The sequence below is a fragment of the Pseudochaenichthys georgianus genome, chromosome 24, assembly GCF_902827115.2.
Source record: "Pseudochaenichthys georgianus chromosome 24, fPseGeo1.2, whole genome shotgun sequence".
NCBI lineage: Eukaryota > Metazoa > Chordata > Actinopteri > Perciformes > Channichthyidae > Pseudochaenichthys > Pseudochaenichthys georgianus.
Genome location: NC_047526.1, coordinates 23,465,436 through 23,493,155, shown reverse-complemented (window position 1 = coordinate 23,493,155; position 27,720 = coordinate 23,465,436). Strand labels below are relative to the sequence as shown.

The 27,720-nt window shown below is 42.6% G+C and overlaps 2 protein-coding genes across 7 annotated transcripts in view; both read right to left on the bottom strand.

Moving 5' to 3' along the window:
* Nucleotides 1-15,600: 15,600 nt before the first annotated feature.
* On the bottom strand, nt 15,601-21,352 carry LOC117439643 (apoptosis-stimulating of p53 protein 1-like). The gene is made up of 4 exons (XM_071201916.1): nt 21,183-21,352; nt 17,376-17,542; nt 17,000-17,199; nt 15,601-16,260 (listed from the first exon to the last, which is right to left on the bottom strand). The coding sequence occupies exons 1-4, from the start codon at nt 21,350-21,352 to the stop codon at nt 16,219-16,221; spliced, it is 579 nt and encodes a 192-aa protein (XP_071058017.1). The 3' UTR covers nt 15,601-16,218.
* A 2,245-nt stretch (nt 21,353-23,597) lies between these two features.
* The window catches only part of ppp1r13bb (protein phosphatase 1, regulatory subunit 13Bb), a 37,578-nt gene continuing 33,455 nt past the window's right edge, over nt 23,598-27,720 (bottom strand). For all 6 annotated transcript variants that reach the window (XM_034075842.2, XM_034075843.2, XM_034075844.2 and 3 more), the window contains 3 exons: nt 26,973-27,139; nt 26,597-26,796; nt 23,598-25,854 (listed from right to left, as the gene is read on the bottom strand). In XM_034075842.2, coding sequence (XP_033931733.1) covers nt 25,813-25,854; nt 26,597-26,796; nt 26,973-27,139 — 409 coding nt within the window. In that variant the 3' untranslated portion in view covers nt 23,598-25,812. The remainder of the gene's footprint in view (nt 25,855-26,596; nt 26,797-26,972; nt 27,140-27,720) is intronic.

Genomic DNA, 27,720 nt, shown 5'->3' with positions numbered 1-27,720 from the left:
TTATCCATGTACTTTTTCTTGTAATGTTTAATTGAACTATTCATATTTTAGACTGCACTGTAACTTTATCCATGTATTTTTCCTTAATGTTTATTTTATTAGCTTTTCTTTTTTAATGCTTAATGTCTTTCATTTCTTTTTTGTAAAGCACTTTGAATTACCCTGCGTCGAAAAGTGCTATATAAATAAACTTGCCTTGCCTTGCCTATTCTGTTTCGTAACATGTTCTCTATGACACGTCTCTACTGGGAGTTGTAGTTTTAAAAGACGTTTTCGTATTTCCCTTAATAAGAAGTTGCCAGTATTAAACTGTGTACATCCCTGGAGGTTTAGGGGACAGGAAACACTCACATTTAAAACATAATTAATAAATGGGTGAAAATTGCTTGTGCCCATAATGGGCAGTATTAATATATATACCCACATGCCAGCTAAGGTCAGAAGAGCTTTATTTAACAGCTGCTCTTATGTGTGTGACCCCTGTGATAACATTACATTACATTAATTGATAAGCCTGAAACATGCACTTGTCAAGGTTCAGAGGCACATTTTGCAAATATGGCAGTAGCCATCGATCAGCTTAAGATAAGATATACTTTATTGATCCGAAGTTGGAACATTTGCGTTACATCAGCATGTGTAACAGTTAAATATGCAGTTGTGTTTATTTGAAAATCATTTAGTATAATCACACAAATTCTGTGTTTTATATTCAACAATTCTGTGTTCTTTATTTATTGATTGTTCAATACCTGACAAGGCCGGAGATGAAATATCTACATACATCTTTTAAGAGTATAATACATTATGTATAATATCAGTTAAAATAAGTGCTTCAACATAGTTAACATTGCTGGAGGTATGCACAAATATTGATAGATGTCTTGTAATGCACTATTGAGGAACCTGCGACCCAAGTTTTTCATTCAGTGCAGAACTACACCACAGTTGTGTAGGCCTATATGATATGTCAATAAACCTTAGAAAATCTTGAAATCTTGAAAGGGATGTGCAAAATAGTCATTACATACAGTTTTTAATTAACAATTAGTAGAGAATAACGAGTAATGAATATACTTTATAGGGATCGTATTAATATCTAATAATAAAAATATTGAAATGCAATAACATGCTTTAACCACCAGGTGTCCCTTTATATCAGCTGTGCACCTTTATGGCGTAAATACAGCCTTTCTACCAATTGGATCAAATATAAAAGTGAGCCGAATTAGTGTTGATACTGCAAGGAGACGTATTGTGTGAAAAGAAATGTAAGATGTTGTTTAATGGCTGATATATTTATGATCCACGTCACGTTTTCAGTTCCTCATGTTTGTCTTCTCATCAGGGCTCTATAAATACAGAACTACGGCAGATATGTAATATGTAATGCAGCCGAACCGTGTATTACAATGCCGTTATGTGATGATTTTCAAAGAGAAAAGCAAGCACACTCGGAATAAGGTATTATTATTATTTTGGTCTGTTTCCGGTATTTGTTAATGACGATGTGCTCTGAGATGTGAGACTGGAATTGCACAGGGGGGAAATAACGTAGGCTATCTTTAGATGCGGATTTTGTTAAACTAATATGTTTAGGCTGAGGACCAACACTATACATTGACGGGGAAGGGGGTAGCAATAAAGATAACACGTCCCTAGCAACCACCTTGGTAACAATGAAAACGTCGCGATTTCCTGAAGTAATCTTCGTAATAACTAGCAAACTAAAGATCATGTGCATCCACTGCACACATAATCTGAAATAACAACTCATATTTCTCGCATCAAATGACATCAAAACGCATTTTGATGGCCAAACTAACTTTAAAATAGACATTTTACACCCAGAATAAAACGAAGTTCGGCCATGTTTTCTTTTTCTGCAGGGAGAAATTTGAAGATCACGTGACATAGACGCCAGCCATTGGAATGAATGGTGAAAAAAAACGGGGTTTGTCAAACAGAGCACATGGTGTAGGCCAAACGATAGCTGGGGATTCTGGGTAGTGTAGTGTCTTCTGCCATCCTTTACTCAGAAAACATATTTGTTTCTCCGAATCGAAGGGGAAAAATACAAAAGCATTGCACACAATTTAAACCAATCAATGTTGTGTAATTAACAAGGATAATCTGGTGTTTTTTAGTCGATGAGTAGTGCAGATATCACTGTAAAATCAATCGACAGTAAGAGGAGTACTTACTTCCGGGTGTAAAATTCTCCGTTATCCAATGGGAATGGATGCTCACATTGCCTTTAAGGGCAGCCTGCATAAACGAATGCCGTGCTTCCATGAGCGTCAAATCCCGACGCAGATGGGAATACATTGAAATCAGTTGAAAGCTATTTGCGTGCCTTTATGACGCTGAAGGAGCCTAGGAGCATCACAATTGGACGCCACGGACACTGACCAAACGTCGCTATTGGACGCTTAGGGAGTGAGAGTGTGTTGGTTTAGGAGAAGGCTCGTAAACTGGACATTGAGGCGCATTCACGCTCAAACCCGCTGAGGGAATGAGCGGAGGTGTGTGCAGTGCTATTCACACAGTGCGTAACAACAGCCATGGGCTCATTACGACCGTGTGTAGTAGGCACATCTGGGACAGAGGAAAAAAACCGTGCTGCCTGCTAGCCGACAGGTTAGGAGCATCAGGTTTAAACGTCAAGCCTTGCTGTCTAATAACCGCCCAGTTAAATACAGCTGGCTTACGCCACGAGCCCTGCTGCCTGCTGACTGACAGGTTACAGCCGGCTCTTGCACCTCCACACGCTGTATTGCACAGCGGCTCTCATCATGTCGCCGTTTAGGAGAAGGCTCGTAAACTGGACATTGAGGCGCATTCACGCTCAAACCCGCTGAGGGAATGAGCGGAGGTGTGTGCAGTGCTATTCACACAGTGCGTAATAACAGCCCTGGGCTCATTACGACCGTGTGTAGTAGGCACATCTGGGACAGAGGAAAAAAACCGTGCTGCCTGCTAGCCGACAGGTTAGGAGCATCAGGTTTAAACGTCAAGCCTTACTGTCTAATAACCGCCTAGTTAAATACAGCTGGCTTGCGCCACGAGCCCTGCAGCCTGCTGACTGACAGGTTACAGCCGGCTCTTGCACCTCCACACGCTGTATTGCACAGCGGCTCTCATTATGTCGCCGTTTAGGAGAAGGCTCGTAAACCGGACATTGAGGCGCGTTCACGCTCAAACCCGCTTGAGGAATGAAAGGTGTGTGGAGGCATATCTGTGACATAGGAAACAAGTCCGTGCTGTCTAATCAACCGCCAGGTTTTAAAGACAGCCGGTTTGTGCCGCGAGCCCTGTTGCCTAATAACCGACAGGCTATGAGGCAACCGCTTATGTCATCCGGAGGAGAGCTCTCCTGAACCGGGGGAACGGGGAGATCTCCTTAGGCGGCTGCCTTTCCGATGATCTCCGGGAGTTCCTGGAGAATACCGCCTATACGGCAGAGCCTAGATGGCGGATAGTGTCAGCCCGGCAGCCGAACCCACAGGCTCGGCTGCCGGGCTGACACCGGGCCCCGCCCGGCAGCCGAACCCATAGGGTCGGCCGCCGGGCTGACCGGGCCCCGCCCGGCATCCGAACCCATAGGCTCGGCTGCCGGGCTGACACCGGGCCCCGCCCGGCATCCGAACCCATAGGCTCGGCTGCCGGGCTGACACCGGGCCCCGCCCGGCATCCGAACCCATAGGCTCGGCTGCCGGGCTGACACCGGGCCCCGCCCGGCATCCGAACCCATAGGCTCGGCTGCCGGGCTGACACCGGGCCCCGCCCGGCATCCGAACCCATAGGCTCGGCTGCCGGGCTGACACCGGGCCCCGCCCGGCATCCGAACCCATAGGCTCGGCTGCCGGGCTGACACCGGGCCCCGCCCTGTCTCCCCCGTCCGGAGGAGAGGGAGGATGGGGCCGGGGGGACCACATAGTGATCCGTGAAGGGAGGGGAAGGAGTCGCCTGACTGCTGCCCGCCACTCGGATCCAATAATCAAGGGCTTGGCCAATCATCCCCGGCCGCAGCCGCGAGAGCGTTCGCTCTCTGCTGTCTGTGGGCCAGAGGAAGACGGACACAATGAGTGCGCGACACCTGGGGATTGAGAGCCGCGTTTGCTTGCTCCAATCCCCGGCAGGACTCACCTGTATCGTCTGTGTAAAGCCGCTTCCTCCCTGGAGCGAGCCAGCCACAGCCGGTCGTAATTCATATGTCGGCTAACCCCGAGCCCCGCCCTGTCTCCCCCGTCCGGAGGAGAGGGAGAATGGGGCCAGGGGGAAATGTTTGCTTTCTAGTAAACAGCTCTGAAAAGAGCTTGTGCCTGTACAGTGCTTCTGCAACGGAGTGCTGAAGAAAAATGGGAGCAGTTGGACGGGCCATCTTCCTATTTATACGGAAGTGAGGCCGGAGGTGGGGCCCACGTCATAGGTGGGGCGTGGATTAAGTCTGTCAGTGCTGCACACGTGCAGTGGGATTACCCAATAGCGATAGCCTTAGAGGGCGAAGCCTCATACGAAATAGAAGAAGCACAGCAGTGACGAACAAGACATTTATGGAACATTGTTTTTTACAGTTCTTGCTACCAGTGATAGTACAGCTGTCGATAGGTTGGAAGGGATTTACACGTAGAGGCTTGGAAACACATTTTAATGCAGTTTAACAGACGCTAAAAGCAATACAAAACTGGAATGACGTTTTTTAAAACAGCGGGATATGTTCATTTAGTTTCCTGCTCTGCATGAACTTTGTTCACCCGAGCAATTGTGATCACATGAGCCACTTCACCAAAGCACCTTTTCTAATAGAGCCACTGAGTTGGCACATTGTACACACAGATTACAGAGAACTGAAGCCCCAATAAAGAACAAGATGAAGACAATCAGATGAGATATGTGTAAACCTTGTGTAAACACTTTACATATTAACTAACTAAGACTATAGTTTTTACAGTGCCACACTTCAGTATAATAAACCACCAACAAGTATGTCCTGTTGCAGCATTTTTGAATGTACAGTTTTACTATAAGACTATCAGTGTTGTTGATGTAGTTCCAGGTTTCCTCCAGGTGGAGGCAGTGTAGGACACGCAGATCAGCTGCTTCTTGAGGGTTTTCCATGAGAATACGAGGATAACAAGGCAGTGATGAAGCTGCTGTGTGGTGGAAACATATAATGTTTGAATGTCGTGTTTTATTTTTGAGTTGAAAAGACTGGGTCCCGCTGTATTGCACAGGCTGCTCTACAGCGTCTATTCACAGGCGCGATCCCCCTACTGAGCGGCACGGGGGCTTTGGCCTGCTCCGTCTCCGGCCTTGGCCGATGCACCCCTCCTTAGACGACCTGGTGGTCCCGAGCTCCCCCAGGAGCACCATATCGATACCGAACTTAGTGCGGACACCCGATCGGCACAGTCCGCTGCAGCTCAGATCTCCTGAGCTCAAACGCTTCGCCAGCCTCAGCCTCCCAGTAACTTGGATTACAGGCGCGCGCCACCGCACCCGGCGAGAAACAGTCTCGCTCATAGGGCTTTTGAATTCGACAAATGTGATGTCATCAAGCGGCAAACGAGAGTGAATGGCATCTAGTGGCGGGAAATAGCACTGCAGCTGCTGAAGAGATGAAAGCTGAGTTTGTTAAAGTTCTGGAAATCGAACTTCATCTGTTCATTCATATTTTCATTTGTATATATTTGTATTTGTCTTAATGTCATTCTAATTATTATTGCTGTGAGAGAGGTTTTCTTTTCAGCAATGTTGATGGAAGGAATGGAGGCTGGAGTCCGCTTTATATCAAACACCTGAGTTTATTGAGAGCCACGGCCGGGAACATTGGCAGGGTTCTCACACGACTTCATCATGTGATTCCCCAGCCAACACTGAAGATTACACAGAAACACAGCGCAAATCTACACAGATAATCAAGGAGGAGCCTCTATTTCGCGCGTCTTCTGATCGATAATCACAAAAACACATGGATTCAGAGACAAAGACAGTCTGTTAAAGTCCTCTGGCAGTTAGTCACAGTCCCCCAACAGGAAAGCGGAACCTTTAACCCTTTAAACCTTTAACCCCCTGCTCTAAGTTATAGCAGACCTATGTGAAACACAAAATGCTTTTTGGTACAAACACATAAACAAAAATATTTCCCTCACAATTGCCGCACAACATTATCAAATAGTTTACCATACATTCAGGTAGCGCTCTCTAAAGGTTCTCTGAAAATGGTCAAAATGTTCCACATTCTGTGAAGTTTATAATGAAGAAATCACATTCAGAGATCCCTTAGGGAAAAAACCTCTTTGAGAGTTTTTAAGAAGTGTATTCTCTATCAGTTTAGCTCCTGTTTCTAAATGACAAAAGGGTCTGCCTGTATTATATCTAGGAAAATATCAGGCGTCTATAGATTCATACTGAAATGACAAAAAATGTTATATTGCAGAACAAATGAAGGCATCAGTAAAGAAATTGGAAGTTTCACATCCACCCCATTTATTTACAATGTTGAAATGAAGGCTACTGTGTACTGTCCCAAACAGTTCATATCTTGCTTGTGTTGTTTTAAATGCAATAAATGATGATGTTTTGTTATAAGACTAATCAATTGTTATGTTAATCAATAAATAATGACTAGTGTTGGGTTAACATTACTAAGATGCTATACTGAGTAAGATTCTTGGCATAGTACATGTCACAGAGCAACGTTCATGCTGCTGATGAAGAATGATACACAATGACTAAAGTGGACCATTGACAGACAAAAGAAAACCACAAGATCACCTAAAGAGTTTATTTTTAGCATCATGACAGTTGTTACTGACCACTAAAATCAAAAGGAAAAGCAGTGGAATGAATCGGGTCAATACAATCATCATGAAATATGACATGTTCTGTAAAAGTGATGCTGATGATAAACGCACTTTCATTTGGCACCTACAGTTATTAACACCCAGGAGCTTGCAGCTTCTTGTATACGTGATGGACAGAAATAAAGAATCTAAACTTGAATAATGGTGACCTGAGCCCCTTTCTGTAAATGCAACCGACGAGAGAGAAGAAGCACAGCAGTGACGAACAAGACATTTATGGAACATTGTTTTTTACAGTTCTTGCTACCAGTGATAGTAAAGCTGTCGATAGGTTGGAAGGGATTTACACGTAGAGGCTTGGAAACACATTTTAATGCAGCTTAACAGACGCTAAAAGCAATACAAAACTGGAATGACGTTTTTTAAAACAGCGGGATATGTTCATTTAATTTCCTGCTCTGCATGAACTTTGTTCACCCGAGCAATTGTGATCACATTAGCCACTTCACCAAAGCACCTTTTCTAATAGAGCCACTGAGTTGGCACATTGTACACACAGATTACAGAGAACTGAAGCCCCAATAAAGAACAAGATGAAGACAATCAGATGAGAAATGTGTAAACCTTGTGTAAACACTTTACATATTAACTAACAAAGACTATAGTTGATACAGTGCCACACTTCAGTATAATAAACCACCAACAAGTATGTCCTGCTGCAGCATTTTTGAATGTACAGTTTTACTATAAGACTATCAGTGTTGTTGATGTAGTTCCAGGTTTCCTCCAGGTGGAGGCAGTGTAGGACACGCAGATCAGCGGGTTTTCCATGAGAATACGAGGATAACAAGGCAGTGATGAAGCTGCTGTGTGGTGGAAACATATAATGTTTGAATGTCGTGTTTTATTTTTGAGTTGAAAAGACTGGGTCCCGCTGTATTGCACAGGCTGCTCTACAGCGTCTATTCACAGGCGCGATCCCCCTACTGAGCGGCACGGGGGCTTTGGCCTGCTCCGTCTCCGGCCTTGGCCGATGCACCCCTCCTTAGACGACCTGGTGGTCCCGAGCTCCCCCAGGAGCACCATATCGATACCGAACTTAGTGCGGACACCCGATCGGCACAGTCCGCTGCAGCTCAGATCTCCTGAGCTCAAACGCTTCGCCAGCCTCAGCCTCCCAGTAACTTGGATTACAGGCGCGCGCCACCGCACCCTGCGAGAATCAGTCTCGCTCATAGGGCTTTTGAATTCGACAAATGTGACGTCATCAAGCAGCAAACTGGAATGGCATCTAGTGGCGGGAAATAACACTGCAGCTGCTGAAGAGATGAAAGCTGAGTTTGTTAAAGTTCTGGAAATCGAACTTCATCTGTTCATTCATATTTTCATTTGTATATATTTGTATTTGTCTTAATGTCATTCGAATTATTCTTGCAGCACAACCTTATCAAATAGGTTACCACACATTCAGGTAGCGCTCTCCAGGGGCGGACTGGGACTAAAAATCAGCCCGGGAAGCACGACCGGCCGACCGGCCCAACTAGCGGTACCGCTAGTCAATTCCACTATTGTGGAATCAAGCTTCCAGTTTGTGTTCGGGCGGTAGACAGCCATTGATAAAGCTTATAGTTGATAAAATAATCTAATAAGAGTGCATTGACGTAGACACGTTGTGCATCTTCACCTATACATCTAGTTCTTATTCTTTTTCCTTCCTGATGGTATGTAATTTGGTTGTGTGTGTAGACGGTGGAAGCAGGGAGAGGCATACGTGCCTTGATCCCTGCCGAGTCGACGCACAACTGTTGATTGGTGTCAGTGCCAAACAAACTTTTTAGGAGCAATGCACTCATGGTATAGGGTGAGTTGCCCTAATGTGGGACACACCCTAATGTGGGACACCTAAACCCAAATGGGTGTAGGCAGTGGCGGCTGGTGGAAAATATTTTTGGTGGGGCTATTGATAGAGTGAGTAAACATTTTTTCTTTGGGAGAAATGACCCCTTAAATTAGGATTTCTGGTGATATAATGGCGCGTTTCCAGTGCAGCGCGGAGCTCGCTTTAATGCTGCGTTCAGACCGGACGCGATGCGAATATTCGCTTCGCTCTAAACGCTCCTATCGCAGTTTCACCGCAGCTGTCAGCTGTGTTTACTCGCATCATTCAAACAAGACGCGCTGGCTCGGGAGCTACAGCTACAACAACATGAACATATTTTACCGTGATTACATTGTAATACACGTTTCTAAATGATGCCGACGTAACAACATACTGATACCGGTTAGTAAAAACCATGAATTAATGCTTTGACGAGTCTGCAGACAGACGGCAGGCGAAAAACCTTTTAGAATGCTTGTTCCCTGAATGGAGCTTGGCTAAGCTAACGCTATATATGCTCCGACCGTCCACACTCACAACAACGGCCTACAGACATAAATAAACCAGCGACTGTATTCTCCATGACACAGACAGTCTGTGGTTTGTACTTGTTTAACTTTTGTCTAGTTTATGAACAGATCGTATCTGTCCCCGGCTGTTTGAAGAGCAAGCATGTGAAACAAAAGATAGCATTTACCTGTTTGCATCCAGCTAGCCATGTGAGAAGCCTTGTTGATACGTTTTGTCTTTTTCACGAGCTTGTGTGATATATACAAATCGGGTTGGTCCGGTCCAAGGTCTTTAAGTATCAATTTATCTCCCAAACTTCTCCTTTCAAAAGGATTGGAGAGTAGCTCTTGGGCGGACCGAGGTTCCGGCGACTCCACCTGCACACCATTCTCATCCAAATACTGCGTCACCTTGGTCACTCACGAGTCTAAAAAACAACTCAGGTCAACGCACGTAAGCAACATGGGCGCCAACGTGAGCGCCCACGTGACCAAAATATTTGACGGTGCTGATTGGCTGAAATTATGTTTCGGCGGCACAGTTTACTATTGAGACTTTTGCAACCTACTGGTTGCTGCTGTTTTGCTCGGGGGCTCTGCCCCGTAATGATAAACTAATGCCATGGGCAAGGCCAGGCAGGAAACAGGTGACTTATCAGTAACTTTAGACATCGTAACACAATTTTAAACGAGATTGTATTGTAGATTATACATTGTTGTGATACTAATTGTATGATATTTACCTTGTTCATTAAAAATTAAAATATAAAATATATTTTTTTTTTAAATATATTTTTTTTAAATATATATTTTCTTATTTAATATTTATTTGTATTTTTTATTTTGTATCTGGCAAGAGGTGGGGCGGCGCCCCTAGCGCCCCTATGGGCCGGCCGCCACTGGATGTAGGTCTTCCGCAAACAAACGAGAGTCAATTAAACTATGGGTAAACACAAGCTGTGATGTTTTGCGATCAAAATCACATGACTTCTCAAATGTCCAATCACAGATGAGGGTGTGAAAACATTCAAATAGGAAGTACCCTGTGTGAAGACCACCCAAAAGGTCAGTGACGTAGTGTTTTGACAAATTTAATGTTACGGTTTTAAATTCTTGGAAGTTTTTATCAGGATGTGTTTATGATATGTTTGTTCATCAGAACATAATATAATATGGTGTAAATATACTCTATATATATTTTTTATTTCAATCAAATGTTCCATCGTCCCACTTTAGGAAACATGTTTCGCAAAGTGGGACAGTATGATTTGCCTAATGTGGGACAGTTCTTCAGTTAGGCAAAAATGTGTGGAGGGGCATGGATTGTGCAAGAGCAATGGTTATTTACAGGGTTTTAGTCTTCTAATGCATTATTTTAGATATTTAAGGTGAAGGGCAAATTATATTAAATAATTGGGGGTCTGTTAAAATGGTATGACAAAGTCAGGGAGAATGTTAGAGATACATGTCTGAGTTTAGAAGATGGCAATGAATTTAAGATCAAATATTTAATTTAATAAATCCTTCCAACACACGTTTTATTCTATGCATATTAATGATGAATTGAATGCATTTTAGATCACAATGGCAAAGGAGAGAAATAAGACAGGGACTCGGCGGACACAGAAAAAGGCAAAGCAGGCAAAGAATAATGGAGGAAAGGAAGGTTAAGGAAGGAAACTGAATCAGTGGAGGTAGGACAGGATGAGGGCAGCCATAGAAGAGTATCAACAGATCATTGAGGGTGGTGGGGTTCCTCAGCTGAGGCTGTTGGCCAGGGCCTGGACCGTTCCTAAATCCACTCTCCAGCGCAGGGTAAAAGGCAATGGTCACTTTAATCATACGATGGGAAGAAAGCCATTCCTTCCTGAGAAGGATGAAGCAGACCTGGAGGAGATTTGTAAAGATGTCCGATAATGGCTGGATAAATAGTGACTTGTTCACAGAATGGGGGAATAGGTTTCTGCAAAGCCTTCCAAAAAATGATCCACGACCCCATCTGCTCCTTGTTGATGGTCACACCTCTCATGTGTACAACATCGACTTTTTGAATATGATGAGAGAGAACAACGTCACTGTATTTAGCCTACCCCCTCACACAACTCACTATCTGCAGCCAGCAGACAGAGCACTGTTCAAGAGCTTGAAACACTACTGGAGGCTCGAGGGACGAAGGATCACCAGGGAGAGTGGACAGGGCCACTGTTTTCAAAGGCCTGGATGAAAGCTGCGACACCACTGAATGGCCAGGCTGGCTTTCGAGGGTCAGGGATATAGCCATTCAACCCTGCCAAGATCAATGAGAATCTGTTCATGCCATCTCAAACATCTGAGAGATGCTTTCAAGAGACTCCAGTGGCCCCAGATGAGATGCTCTTTCCTGCACCAGCAACCCCGTGTCATCCTCCACATGATGATGATAATGATAATGATGATGATGATGATGATGATGATGATGATGATGATGATGATGATGATGATGATGATGATGATGATGATGATGACTGCCATCCACACATGTGGGAACTTCTGGAGCAGACCCCATGCCACCCTCTGCATGATGCTGTTCAGCCAGCAATCTCCCCTCCTCAGCGCTCTCCACCATTGTCCCTGTGACGAATAGATGGCTTCGTCACTCGGCTTTGTATATTGCACGTGTTTTTATTTTGAAAAGTGTTCCCTTTCCCCATGTCTGTTGCTGTTGATTGTGTGCACCTGGTGCCCTGTGTTGTCTCCTCCCCCCTCACCTGTGTCTTGTTGGGTTAATTAGTGTCTGTGTATTTAGGCTCTGTTTTCCCTGTCAGTGGACAGGTAGTGTGTGTGAGATACTGGTGGCTGTGCTCACGTGAACAGCAGATTGAGGCTGTGTCAGGTTGTGAGTAATAAATGCCCACACCGGGTTGTATTTTGGACGTTCTGCCTCTGCCTCCTTGCTTGGTCGGGCCGCTCAACGGTCAGCTTCACAGTCCCCCATTGTAACCCCACCACCTATGGCAGAGGAGGTTGAAGTAGTGACACAGCCAGAGGTCTCCTTCAAATCTCTGATTACACTTCCAGTAAGAGAACGCCCAACCACCAGCCGCCAGAGGGCCAAACCTCCTTCCTATAGTTTGACTAGCGACAGCCATTTTGCTTTCATTAAAGAGAAAGGGGGAAAGAAAAAGGAGAAAAAGCAAAAACCTAAGGAGAAGAACACTGCACAAGTGATCCAAGAAACGTGTGCAATCTGCCAGCATTCATATGGGGACAGAAAGGACTCCAAGTCCACAGAGGAATGGCTTTCGTGTGCAGTCTGTGTCCAGTGGTGAAATAAAATGTAATGATTTTAGATTTTAATAACATTTTAACTTTTGTAATTAACAGCAGCATGTTGTAAGCAATTGTTTTACGCAGGTTTAGGTTTTATGTGTTGCCTCAATGTTTGATATGTTGCCTTCAAATACACCTGCAGTTGTATGTGTTCCCTGTGAAATACAATTCAATGATTTTTTAAAACTAAAAAAAAAAAAAGTTAATAACATTATAAATAGTAAAAGAGCTGAACATGGTATTGCACATTTAGCTCAGAGTGTTACTGATCCGATATGTTTTATTACAATAATAACTAAATAAATGTATTAATTAAGGTGATGGAGGCTTTTCAACATTTCAGTGTCCCACATTTTGCACAGAACTGTCCCACATTAGGAAAAGCAGATTGTCTGAGACAACTTGGCACTAAGAGTATATGTCTACCATTTCTTTTATGAGTGTAATATCTGCATTTTCTCTTTTGGTTTGATTAGGACACATCCTGGGTATAGACTTAGACTATCGGGGGACACCTTACTTCTTCCTTCTGTCTGTCTGTACCTGTGTACTCTCTTGTTCCGAATAACCCAGCTTCCCCCAAATTCCTTTTTGGTGTCTATCGACGCCGGGAACCTGAGTCGTGGCTGATCCTGTTGGTGCTGTCCTGTGTCCTGGATCCTGAATAATGTGTCCTGGATCCTGCATCCTGAGTCCTGGATCCTCTATCCTGAGTTCTGGATTTGAGTCCTGGACTTCGAGTTGTGGCTGAACCTATCACTGTGGTCCTGCCTGACTCATCATACTACTTCCCTGATGGCTCCCACAGGATTGTGGACATCCTTGTGGATTCATCTTCTTTTTACAGACACATGCATTTCCAAACATTTGGACTACCTATGCTGTAAATGTATTATCTCTTCGATTTACACACGGCATCTATTGCACGTCTGTCCGTCCTGGGAGAGGGATCCCTCCTCTGTTGCTCTCCCTGAGGTTTCTCCCATTTTCCCCTTTAAACTGTGGGTTTTCTCTAGAAGTTTTTCCGTGTACGATGTGAGGGTCTAAGGACAGAGGGTATTGTCATACTGATATTCTGTAGAAACTGTGAAGACCACTGAGACAAATGTAACATTTGTGATATTGGGCTATATAAATAAACATTGATTGATAGATAGATAATAGTGTTATCACATTTCTCGGTTGGAATGGAAAAATTACATATTAGAAATAAAGAGTTAAAATATAAGGCTATGCTGAAGCCATTTACTTGAATTCCCTTTTGACTTTGATTTACATCTCTTGATCAGTTAGTTTAGTTAAATTAAATGTATAGCTGTACTAGGCCCCTACATGCAATGTGGGGAGTGGGGACCATGACATCAGTGAGGCTCTTGAAAGTATCACTTTCACAAGCTTCTCCATTTCACACAGTCTCCTAAATAGACAGCTGCTTCTCACCGAATCCTGAACTCATTAATAACCATTGTACTGTATAAAAAAGAGAAACCTCAAACATTCACAATATTTAAACATTTTATAAAATGCAACACTGCATTCGTTGAATTATTTTGCGGATACGACACTGAAATACATTTGTCATGCCAGAGCTTCTGTTTTATTATTCACATTTACAGAACTCAATGTGTGAGTACAGCGTTTATACAGCAAGCCCACTTCTCCATACAGAAACAGACATATAACACATCTCCTCACACTAGATGCAGATGAAGCCATGATAAAAAAGCATGGGCCACTAGCACACTTGGCATTACGCTCAGTCACTCAGGGTTCAGGAACAAGTTGATGTTGAATTATGTGACAAACACATGTATTAGTGTTACTGGAGTGGTGTCGACCTGAAAGGGGGCAGCTGGAAGAAGAGAACTGGGTCAATTCAGGATTGTCTGTAGCGAATTCGAAATCTGAATCTAAACACAATAACCATCTCTTCATCGATCAATTACTTATGCCCATTACTGATTTCATTTATTTGAATTTGGACTGTGTATTTGTTTCGCTGCGCAAATGAAGGTGATGTTTGTGGTGATAGAAAATAGAAATATGATCACTAGTTGAGTGATGGAACTGTGTCAGCAGCACCGTGTTGGTCCTGAGTTAAAGTGGGGTTTGTTTGTCACAGCATCAAAGAAAGAACTGCAACGTAAGATGACGAGACATATTTAAAAAAAAAAAAGGTTATAAATATTGAGTGTTCACTTTGTCTAGTGAGGTCTACAAAGCCTGTATGATGGTCGGGCGAGTGTTTCTGGTGTGGAGTGTCTGAATTTCATTAAAAGACAGGTTTCCTTTGATTAAGAAAATACTGCTTGCACGTGTTTTGCCATGTGGACGTGGTCAAGTGAAATCATAGAAAAAGCAAAGCTCAAGTGCCAGAAGTCAGAAAAAAAACCTCTGAAGTGAGGAACAACTTATAATAAATGCTTAAAAAAAAGGTTATACATAATGTAACGACTTAAAAATAGCACAAATTAAATAGTATCTTTCTGTCTCTGTGGAGCTGATTCTTGCCCGCCTCACCGCTGTGGAGTTTAAAACAACTTTTTTCATATTTCTAAATGCGGCAAACATAGTATAGTAATATGATAGATTTACATTTGTAAGCTTGGATCACACTCGACAGATGTTGTGCAGACAGCTTCTCAATTTGGCAACCTTTTTTGGTAAAGCAAAATACTGTTTGTTGCCCATTTCAAACACAATAGCATGAGACGTTCATTTCAAGGACAATCAGATTACCAAAAATACAAACTCTGCGTAAATATTTGGATCTTGAAATCTCATATTACAAACTGGATAACCCATAACACTCCCGCATACAGAATCTGAACAGATCGCACAGAATGAAAAAACATGTAATGATGTTCATGAAACTCAATTCATGACAATTTGTGAGCCGTACATTTATGTTCATCTTTGCTTTAATACGCTGGATTTGTTCGGACTGGCCTGTGTAGTTAATACTGAGAATCTACACCTTTTTTAGATTTTTCCTTCTAAATCTTGAGGGAAAAAGGGATTCTTTATCTTCATTCATTTCTGAAAGCAGCAAATCAATGATTATCTCACTTCCCACCTCAACAATTATGCGAGGTCTTAGGGAGTTAGGATTAAAACATTGTTAAATCTATATTCATCTTTGGTGGTTGGACTACAGCAAGATAAAACACGTAGCACATGTTTCTGCGTCAGTGTTTTTATCATGCAAGGGGATCAAATTGGGATAAAAAAACTATAATAAATTGATAACAATTTACTTACATAAACCTGTAATGTCTCACCATTACAGATGATTTTTCAGTTACCATAGTGTCATACAGACCAGTGCCATTTAAGAACTCATGGCTGCAATGAATACTTAAACATAAGTTAGTGTTTTAATCTTCAAGTACATACAACAGCTCTCAGTTAACGGCGGTAAAAGCAAGTTAGGACAATGAATGAGCAAAAGGATGAGAGGAGGAGGGTAGGGGTCAGGGTGGAGTGGTTTAAGAGATTTTTCGCATTTGGAGTGCTAGTGTTTTGTTGCATGTGTGTGTGTGTGCACATGGAAATATGTGTGTCAGTTTGGTGCCCATTGCTTGCAGGGGGAGGGGGGGGTTATGGCCGCGGGAAGAAGACAGAGCACCAGGCTCGTTTGTTCTCTGCTCTTTGTGTCACGAGTCCAGCTGTTAGCCAGAGGTCAGCGGAGGAGTGAGAGAGGAGTGAGACATTACGCCAGGGAGCGCTGACGAGGCTTGATCCGGGGATAGAGCTGCAGAAAAACAGACAGAACGAGGAGACATGTTAAAGTGACTAAGTTGACTTGCTCACATTTGTTATGACATTCCAGTAGAGGGCGCAATGCCATTATTCCCGTCAATAGTGTTTTTATTTGTCAGACAGTTTATAGATGTTTTATCTTCACAGTCATCTGTATTTTTTCTTACTCTCTAATGCTGGTTTATTTCTATTTTAGAATGTTTATTTCTACTCTTTTCATTTGTTATTATGTGCAAAGCCTTGTTTTGTGTTATGCTGCTGCAACAATAACATCTCCCAAATTGGGATGAATAAAGTACATCTTATCTTATTTACACTTAATCCCTAAGGTTCACTTGACATTAGGTCTTGTAGAAAGAAACTACAAGGACATGAGAAATATTGAAGTGGACTAAATACCATTTAACCAAGCTATCCAGTTCGGGTCTGAACATCTGATGTCATTTTCTGATGAGAGTGGTAGTGAAAGAGGACTCAATCTAATTCCCAAATCAGACAGTACACCTGGCCCTAAAAAAAGCTAAATATATAAAAGTCTGACATATAGATAGTCTGAAAACTTGAAAATAAACAAAAACGGTGAGCACACTAAAGCTTAAAACTAAACCTAAATGAAATACAAAAGTAAAAACGAACATAGCATTTAAAAAAGAAAAATCTGAAAATCCCAACCATCATAACCTTGCTGGTGGGCAGATGCACAGTGGATGGATATGACAGTTTATGTTTACCCCTAGCAGGTTGCGTGGCACGTAGCCCTCGGTGTCTTCGAGTCTCGCCCACCACCAGTCTGTCTCGATGTCGTCCTGCCGCCGCAGGATGGTGATGGCGTCTCCTTCGCTGAACGCCAGCTCGTCCGGATTCTGAGTTTTGTAATCCCACAGAGCGTACACCGTGCCCTTGTTCATTACGCCCAGCTTCTCCTGAACTCCTGCTCAAGAGAGTCCAAAACAGAGAAACATTACACCAATATCTCTTAAGGTAAAGTCATCTCATTCAGTTAAAACCACAGCACTATTTCTAATCACACCAGGCTGCTTTACAAACCGTATTACATGTTGGACAGAAGTGAATACATCCTTTCAGAATGTGTGGGTTGTTTCTCACCGTATAGAAACTGGGAGCATTGGATGAAGCCCTCTTCCATTTCCTCGCATTTATCTGCAGCAGTCTCCACGTCGCTGATGGTGCTGGCAAAGATGGCGGCCCCTGATTCCACCAGCACCTTGCAGAGATGAACGCTGTTGCAGGAGGCGGCACAGTGGAGTGGAGTCCTGTTCAAGGAAAACAAACATTATATATTAATGAAAAAATTAATACAACAGAAAAATCAAACCGGATTACAGGCGCGCGCCACCGCACCCTGCGAGAATCAGTCTCGCTCATAGGGCTTTTGAATTCGACAAATGTGACGTCATCAAGCAGCAAACTGGAATGGCATCTAGTGGCGGGAAATAACACTGCAGCTGCTGAAGAGATGAAAGCTGAGTTTGTTAAAGTTCTGGAAATCGAACTTCATCTGTTCATTCATATTTTCATTTGTATATATTTGTATTTGTCTTAATGTCATTCGAATTATTCTTGCAGCACAACCTTATCAAATAGGTTACCACACATTCAGGTAGCGCTCTCCAGGGGCGGACTGGGACTAAAAATCAGCCCGGGAAGCACGACCGGCCGACCGGCCCAACTAGCGGTACCGCTAGTCAATTCCACTATTGTGGAATCAAGCTTCCAGTTTGTGTTCGGGCGGTAGACAGCCATTGATAAAGCTTATAGTTGATAAAATAATCTAATAAGAGTGCATTGACGTAGACCGTTGTGCATCTTCACCTATACATCTAGTTTCTATTCTTTCCTTCCTGATGGTATGTAATTTGGTTGTGTGTGTAGACGGTGGAAGCAGGGAGAGGCATACGTGCCTTGATCCCTGCCGAGTCGACGCACAACTGTTGATTGGTGTCAGTGCCAAACAAACTTTTTAGGAGCAATGCACTCATGGTATAGGGTGAGTTGCCCTAATGTGGGACACACCCTAATGTGGGACACCTAAACCCAAATGGGTGTAGGCAGTGGCGGCTGGTGGAAAATATTTTTGGTGGGGCTATTGATAGAGTGAGTAAACATTTTTTCTTTGGGAGAAATGACCCCTTAAATTAGGATTTCTGGTGATATAATGGCGCGTTTCCAGTGCAGCGCGGAGCTCGCTTTAATGCTGCGTTCAGACCGGACGCGATGCGAATATTCGCTTCGCTCTAAACGCTCCTATCGCAGTTTCACCGCAGCTGTCAGCTGTGTTACTCGCATCATTCAAACAAGACGCGCTGGCTCGGGAGCTACAGCTACAACAACATGAACATATTTTACCGTGATTACATTGTAATACACGTTTCTAAATGATGCCGACGTAACAACATACTGATACCGGTTAGTAAAAACCATGAATTAATGCTTTGACGAGTCTGCAGACAGACGGCAGGCGAAAAACCTTTTAGAATTCTTGTTCCCTGAATGGAGCTTGGCTAAGCTAACGCTATATATGCTCCGACCGTCCACACTCACAACACGGCCTACAGACATAAATAAACCAGCGACTGTATTCTCCATGACACAGGACAGTCTGTGGTTTGTACTTGTTTAACTTTGTCTAGTTTATGAACAGATCGTATCTGTCCCCGGCTGTTTGAAGAGCAAGCATGTGAAACAAAAGATAGCATTTACCTGTTTGCATCCAGCTAAGCATGTGAGAAGCCTTGTTGATACGTTTTGTCTTTTTCACGAGCTTGTGTGATATATACAAATCGGGTTGGTCCGGTCCAAGGTCTTTAAGTTATCAATTTATCTCCCAAACTTCTCCTTTCAAAAAGGATTGGAGAGTAGCTCTTGGGCGGACCGATGTTCCGGCGACTCCACCTGCACACCATTCTCTCCAAATACTGCGTCACCTTGGTCACTCACTAGTCTAAAAAAACAACTCAGGTCAACGCACGTAAGCACTGGGGCGCCAACGTGAGCGCCACGTGACCAAAATATTTGACGGTGCTGATTGGCTGAAATTATGTTTCGGCGGGCACAGTTTACTATTGACTTTTGCAACCTACTGGTTGCTGCTGTTTTGCTCGGGGGCTCTGCCCCGTAATGATAAACTAATGCCATGGGCAAGGCCAGGCAGGAAACAGGTGACTTATCAGTAACTTTAGACATCGTAACACAATTTTAAACGAGATTGTATTGTAGATTATACATTGTTGTGATACTAATTGTATGATATTTACCTTGTTCATTAAAATTAAAATATAAAATATATTTTTTTTTTAAATATATTTTTTTAAATATATATTTTCTTATTTAATATTTATTTGTATTTTTTATTTTGTATCTGGCAAGAGTGGGGCGGCGCCCCTAGCGCCCCTATGGGCCGGCCGCCACTGGATGTAGGTCTTCCGCAAACAAACGAGAGTCAATTAAACTATGGGTAAACACAAGCTGTGATGTTTTGCGATCAAAATCACATGACTTCTCAAATGTCCAATCACAGATGAGGGTGTGAAAACATTCAAATAGGAAGTACCCTGTGTGAAGACCACCCAAAAGGTCAGTGACGTAGTGTTTTGACAAATTTAATGTTACGGTTTTAAATTCTTGGAAGTTTTTATCAGGATGTGTTTATGATATGTTTGTTCATCAGAACATAATATAATATGGTGTAAATATACTCTATATATATTTTTTATTTCAATCAAATGTTCCATCGTCCCACTTTAGGAAACATGTTTCGCAAAGTGGGACAGTATGATTTGCCTAATGTGGGACAGTTCTTCAGTTAGGCAAAAATGTGTGGAGGGGCATGGATTGTGCAAGAGCAATGGTATTTACAGGGTTTTAGTCTTCTAATGCATTATTTTAGATATTTAAGGTGAAGGCAAATTATATTAAATAATTGGGGGTCTGTTAAAATGGTATGACAAAGTCAGGGAGAATGTTAGAGATACATGTCTGAGTTTAGAGATGGCAATGAATTTAAGATCAAATATTTAATTTAATAAATCCTTCCAACACACGTTTTATTCTATGCATATTAATGATGAATTGAATGCATTTTAGATCACAATGGCAAAGGAGAGAAATAAGACAGGGACTCGGCGGACACAGAAAAAGGCAAAGCAGGCAAAGAATAATGGAGGAAAGGAAGGTTAAGGAAGGAAACTGAATCAGTGGAGGTAGGACAGGATGAGGGCAGCCATAGAAGAGTATCAACAGATCATTGAGGGTGGTGGGGTTCCTCAGCTGAGGCTGTTGGCCAGGGGCCTGGACCGTTCCTAAATCCACTCTCCAGCGCAGGGTAAAAAGGCAATGGTCCACTTTAATCATACGATGGGAAGAAAGCCATTCCTTCCTGAGAAGGATGAAGCAGACCTGGAGGAGATTTGTAAAGATGTCCGATAATGGCTGGATAAATAGTGACTTGTTCACAGAATGGGGGAATAGGTTTCTGCAAGCCTTCCAAAAAATGATCCACGACCCCATCTGCTCCTTGTTGATGGTCACACCTCTCATGTGTACAACATCGACTTTTTGAATATGATGAGAGAGAACAACGTCACTGTATTTAGCCTACCCCCTCACACAACTCACTATCTGCAGCCAGCAGACAGAGCACTGTTCAAGAGCTTGAAACACTACTGGAGGCTCGAGGGACGAAGGATCACCAGGGAGAGTGGACAGGGCCACTGTTTTCAAAGGCCTGGATGAAAGCTGCGACACCACTGAATGGCCAGGCTGGCTTTCGAGGGTCAGGGATATAGCCATTCAACCCTGCCAAGATCAATGAGAATCTGTTCATGCCATCTCAAACATCTGAGAGATGCTTTCAAGAGACTCCAGTGGCCCCAGATGAGATGCTCTTTCCTGCACCAGCAACCCCGTGTCATCCTCCACATGATGATGATAATGATAATGATGATGATGATGATGATGATGATGATGATGATGATGATGATGATGATGATGATGATGATGATGATGATGACTGCCATCCACACATGTGGGAACTTCTGGAGCAGACCCCATGCCACCCTCTGCATGATGCTGTTCAGCCAGCAATCTCCCCTCCTCAGCGCTCTCCACCATTGTCCCTGTGACGAATAGATGGCTTCGTCACTCGGCTTTGCATATTGCACGTGTTTTATTTTGAAAAGCGTTCCCTTTCCCCTCGTCTGTTGCTGTTGATTGTGTGCACCTGGTGCCCTGTGTCGTCTCCTCCCCCCTCACCTGTGTCTTGTTGGGTTAATTAGTGTCTGTGTATTTAGGCTCTGTTTTCCCTGTCAGTGGACAGGTAGTGTGTGTGAGATACTGGTGGCTGTGCTCACGTGAACAGCAGATTGAGGCTGTGTCAGGTTGTGAGTAATAAATGCCCACACCGGGTTGTATTTTGGACGTTCTGCCTCTGCCTCCTTGCTTGGTCGGGCCGCTCAACGGTCAGCTTCACAGTCCCCCATTGTAACCCCACCACCTATGGCAGAGGAGGTTGAAGTAGTGACACAGCCAGAGGTCTCCTTCAAATCTCTGATTACACTTCCAGTAAGAGAACGCCCAACCACCAGCCGCCAGAGGGCCAAACCTCCTTCCTATAGTTTGACTAGCGACAGCCATTTTGCTTTCATTAAAGAGAAAGGGGGAAAGAAAAAGGAGAAAAAGCAAAAACCTAAGGAGAAGAACACTGCACAAGTGATCCAAGAAACGTGTGCAATCTGCCAGCATTCATATGGGGACAGAAAGGACTCCAAGTCCACAGAGGAATGGCTTTCGTGTGCAGTCTGTGTCCAGTGGTGAAATAAAATGTAATGATTTTAGATTTTAATAACATTTTAACTTTTGTAATTAACAGCAGCATGTTGTAAGCAATTGTTTTACGCAGGTTTAGGTTTTATGTGTTGCCTCAATGTTTGATATGTTGCCTTCAAATACACCTGCAGTTGTATGTGTTCCCTGTGAAATACAATTCAATGATTTTTTAAAACTAAAAAAAAAAAAAGTTAATAACATTATAAATAGTAAAAGAGCTGAACATGGTATTGCACATTTAGCTCAGAGTGTTACTGATCCGATATGTTTATTACAATAATAACTAATAAATGTATTAATTAAGGTGATGGAGGCTTTATTCAACATTTCAGTGTCCCACATTTTGCACAGAACTGTCCCACATTAGGAAAAGCAGATTGTCTGAGACAACTTGGCACTAAGAGTATATGTCTACCATTTCTTTTATGAGTGTAATATCTGCATTTTCTCTTTTGGTTTGATTAGGACACATCCTGGGTATAGACTTAGACTATCGGGGGACACCTTACTTCTTCCTTCTGTCTGTCTGTACCTGTGTACTCTCTTGTTCCGAATAACCCAGCCTTCCCCCAAATTCCTTTTTGGTGTCTATCGACGCCGGGAACCTGAGTCGTGGCTGATCCTGTTGGTGCTGTCCTGTGTCCTGGATCCTGAATAATGTGTCCTGGATCCTGCATCCTGAGTCCTGGATCCTCTATCCTGAGTTCTGGATTTGAGTCCTGGACTTCGAGTTGTGGCTGAACCTATCACTGTGGTCCTGCCTGACTCATCATACTACTTCCCTGATGGCTCCCACAGGATTGTGGACATCCTTGTGGATTCATCTCTTTTTACAGACACATGCATTTCCAAACATTTGGACTACCTATGCTGTAAATGTATTATCTCTTCGATTTACACACGGCATCTATTGCACGTCTGTCCGTCCTGGGAGAGGGATCCCTCCTCTGTTGCTCTCCCTGAGGTTTCTCCCATTTTCCCCTTTAAACTGTGGGTTTTCTCTAGAAGTTTTTCCGTGTACGATGTGAGGGTCTAAGGACAGAGGGTATTGTCATACTGATATTCTGTAGAAACTGTGAAGACCACTGAGACAAATGTAACATTTGTGATATTGGGCTATATAAATAAACATTGATTGATAGATAGATAATAGTGTTATCACATTCTCGGTTGGATGGAAAAATTACATATTAGAAATAAAGAGTTAAAATATAAGGCTATGCTGAAGCCATTTACTTGAATTCCCTTTTGACTTTGATTTACATCTCTTGATCAGTTAGTTTAGTTAAATTAAATGTATAGCTGTACTAGGCCCCTACATGCAATGTGGGGAGTGGGGACCATGACATCAGTGAGGCTCTTGAAAGTATCACTTTCACAAGCTTCTCCATTTCACACAGTCTCCTAAATAGACAGCTGCTTCTCACCGAATCCTGAACTCATTAATAACCATTTTACTGTATAAAAAAAGAGAAACTTCAAACATTCACAATATTTAAACATTTTATAAAATGCAACACTGCATTCGTTGAATTATTTTGCGGATACGACACTGAAATACATTTGTCATGCCAGAGCTTCTGTTTTATTATTCACATTTACAGAACTCAATGTGTGAGTACAGCGTTTATACAGCAAGCCCACTTCTCCATACAGCAAACAGACATATAACACATCTCCTCACACTAGATGCAGATGAAGCCATGATAAAAAAGCATGGGCCACTAGCACACTTGGCATTACGCTCAGTCACTCAGGGTTCAGGAACAAGTTGATGTTGAATTATGTGACAAACACATGTATTAGTGTTACTGGAGTGGTGTCGACCTGAAAGGGGGCAGCTGGAAGAAGAGAACTGGGTCAATTCAGGATTGTCTGTAGCGAATTCGAAATCTGAATCTAAACACAATAACCATCTCTTCATCGATCAATTACTTATGCCCATTACTGATTTCATTTATTTGAATTTGGACTGTGTATTTGTTTCGCTGCGCAAATGAAGGTGATGTTTGTGGTGATAGAAAATAGAAATATGATCACTAGTTGAGTGATGGAACTGTGTCAGCAGCACCGTGTTGGTCCTGAGTTAAAGTGGGGTTTGTTTGTCACAGCATCAAAGAAAGAACTGCAACGTAAGATGACGAGACATATTTAAAAAAAAAAAAGGTTATAAATATTGAGTGTTCACTTTGTCTAGTGAGGTCTACAAAGCCTGTATGATGGTCGGGCGAGTGTTTCTGGTGTGGAGTGTCTGAATTTCATTAAAAGACAGGTTTCCTTTGATTAAGAAAATACTGCTTGCACGTGTTTTGCCATGTGGACGTGGTCAAGTGAAATCATAGAAAAAGCAAAGCTCAAGTGCCAGAAGTCAGAAAAAAAACCTCTGAAGTGAGGAACAACTTATAATAAATGCTTAAAAAAAAGGTTATACATAATGTAACGACTTAAAAATAGCACAAATTAAATAGTATCTTTCTGTCTCTGTGGAGCTGATTCTTGCCCGCCTCACCGCTGTGGAGTTTAAAACAACTTTTTTCATATTTCTAAATGCGGCAATACGTATAGTAATATAATAGATTTACATTTGTAAGCTTGGATCACACTCGACAGATGTTGTGCAGACAGCTTCTCAATTTGGCAACCTTTTTTGGTAAAGCAAAATACTGTTTGTTGCCCATTTCAAACACAATAGCATGAGACGTTCATTTCAAGGACAATCAGATTACCAAAAATACAAACTCTGCGTAAATATTTGGATCTTGAAATCTCATATTACAAACTGGATAACCCATAACACTCCCGCATACAGAATCTGAACAGATCGCACAGAATGAAAAAACATGTAATGATGTTCATGAAACTCAATTCATGACAATTTGTGAGCCGTACATTTATGTTCATCTTTGCTTTAATACGCTGGATTTGTTCGGACTGGCCTGTGTAGTTAATACTGAGAATCTACACCTTTTTTAGATTTTTCCTTCTAAATCTTGAGGGAAAAAGGGATTCTTTATCTTCATTCATTTCTGAAAGCAGCAAATCAAATGATTATCTCACTTCCCACCTCAACAATTATGCGAGGTCTTAGGGAGTTATAGGATTAAAACATTGTTAAATCTATATTCATCTTTGGTGGTTGGACTACAGCAAGATAAAACACGTAGCACATGTTTCTGCGTCAGTGTTTTTATCATGCAAGGGGATCAAATTGGGATAAAAAAACTATAATAAATTGATAACAATTTACTTACATAAACCTGTAATGTCTCACCATTACAGATGATTTTTCAGTTACCATAGTGTCATACAGACCAGTGCCATTTAAGAACTCATGGCTGCAATGAATACTTAAACATAAGTTAGTGTTTTAATCTTCAAGTACATACACAGCTCTCAGTTAACGGCGGTAAAAGCAAGTTAGGACAATGAATGAGCAAAAGGATGAGAGGAGGAGGGTAGGGGTCAGGGTGGAGTGGTTTAAGAGATTTTTCGCATTTGGAGTGCTAGTGTTTTGTTGCATGTGTGTGTGTGTGTGCACATGGAAATATGTGTGTCAGTTTGGTGCCCATTGCTTGCAGGGGGAGGGGGGGGTTATGGCCGCGGGAAGAAGACAGAGCACCAGGCTCGTTTGTTCTCTGCTCTTTGTGTCACGAGTCCAGCTGTTAGCCAGAGGTCAGCGGAGTGAGAGAGGAGTGAGACATTACGCCAGGGAGCGCTGACGAGGCTTGATCCGGGGATAGAGCTGCAGAAAAACAGACAGAACGAGGAGACATGTTAAAGTGACTAAGTTGACTTGCTCACATTTGTTATGACATTCCAGTAGAGGGCGCAATGCCATTATTCCCGTCAATAGTGTTTTTATTTGTCAGACAGTTTATAGATGTTTTATCTTCACAGTCATCTGTATATTTTTCTTACTCTCTAATGCTGGTTTATTTCTATTTTAGAATCGTTTATTTCTACTCTTTTCATTTGTTATTATGTGCAAAGCCTTGTTTTGTGTTATGCTGCTGCAACAATAACATCTCCCAAATTGGGATGAATAAAGTACATCTTATCTTATTTACACTTAATCCCTAAGGTTCACTTGACATTAGGTCTTGTAGAAAGAAACTACAAGGACATGAGAAATATTGAAGTGGACTAAATACCATTTAACCAAGCTATCCAGTTCGGGTCTGAACATCTGATGTCATTTTCTGATGAGAGTGGTAGTGAAAGAGGACTCAATCTAATTCCCAAATCAGACAGTACACCTGGCCCTAAAAAAAGCTAAATATATAAAAGTCTGACATATAGATAGTCTGAAAACTTGAAAATAAACAAAAACGGTGAGCACACTAAAGCTTAAAACTAAACCTAAATGAAATACAAAAGTAAAAACGAACATAGCATTTAAAAAAGAAAAATCTGAAAATCCCAACCATCATAACCTTTGCTGGTGGGCAGATGCACAGTGGATGGATATGACAGTTTATGTTTACCCCTAGCAGGTTGCGTGGCACGTAGCCCTCGGTGTCTTCGAGTCTCGCCCACCACCAGTCTGTCTCGATGTCGTCCTGCCGCCGCAGGATGGTGATGGCGTCTCCTTCGCTGAACGCCAGCTCGTCCGGATTCTGAGTTTTGTAATCCCACAGAGCGTACACCGTGCCCTTGTTCATTACGCCCAGCTTCTCCTGAACTCCTGCTCAAGAGAGTCCAAAACAGAGAAACATTACACCAATATCTCTTAAGGTAAAGTCATCTCATTCAGTTAAAACCACAGCACTATTTCTAATCACACCAGGCTGCTTTACAAACCGTATTACATGTTGGACAGAAGTGAATACATCCTTTCAGAATGTGTGGGTTGTTTCTCACCGTATAGAAACTGGGAGCATTGGATGAAGCCCTCTTCCATTTCCTCGCATTTATCTGCAGCAGTCTCCACGTCGCTGATGGTGCTGGCAAAGATGGCGGCCCCTGATTCCACCAGCACCTTGCAGAGATGAACGCTGTTGCAGGAGGCGGCACAGTGGAGTGGAGTCCTGTTCAAGGAAAACAAACATTATATATTAATGAAAAAATTAATACAACAGAAAAATCAAACCACTAAATGTCTTCATATAAACCTCAATATGTCCACAACTCGGCTTCAATATGTCCACAACTCGGCTTCAATATGTCCACAACTCGGCTGCAGTATGTCCACAACTCGGCTTCAATATGTCCACAACTCGGCTTCAATATGTCCACAACTCGGCTTCAATATGTCCACAACTCGGCTTCAATATGTCCACAACTCGGCTTCAGTATGTCCACAACTCAGCTTCAATATGTCCACAACTCAGCTTCAATATGTCCACAACTCGGCTGCAATATGTCCACAACTCGGCTGCAATATGTCCACAACTCGGCTTCAGTATGTCCACAACTCGGCTTCAATATGTCCACAACTCGGCTTCAATATGTCCACAACTCGGCTTCAATATGTCCACAACTCAGCTTCAATATGTCCACAACTCAGCTTCAATATGTCCACAGCTCAGCTTCAGTATGTCCACAGCTCAGCTTCAGTATGTCCACAGCTCAGCTTCAGTATGTCCACAGCTCAGCTTCAGTATGTCCA

What these genes read in the sequence shown, in the direction of transcription:
- LOC117439643 (XM_071201916.1), bottom strand. Translation starts at nt 21,352, where the DNA reads ATGCAGAGGGTGGCATGGGGTCTGCTCCAGAAGTTCCCACATGTGTGG. An exon ending in AGGATGACACGGGGTTGCTG is followed by an intron (nt 17,543 to 21,182) that starts GTGCAGGAAAGA and finishes TTCCTTGAACAG; the next exon opens with GACTCCACTCCACTGTGCCG. An exon ending in ATGCTCCCAGTTTCTATACG is followed by an intron (nt 17,200 to 17,375) that starts GTGAGAAACAAC and finishes TCTCTTGAGCAG; the next exon opens with GAGTTCAGGAGAAGCTGGGC.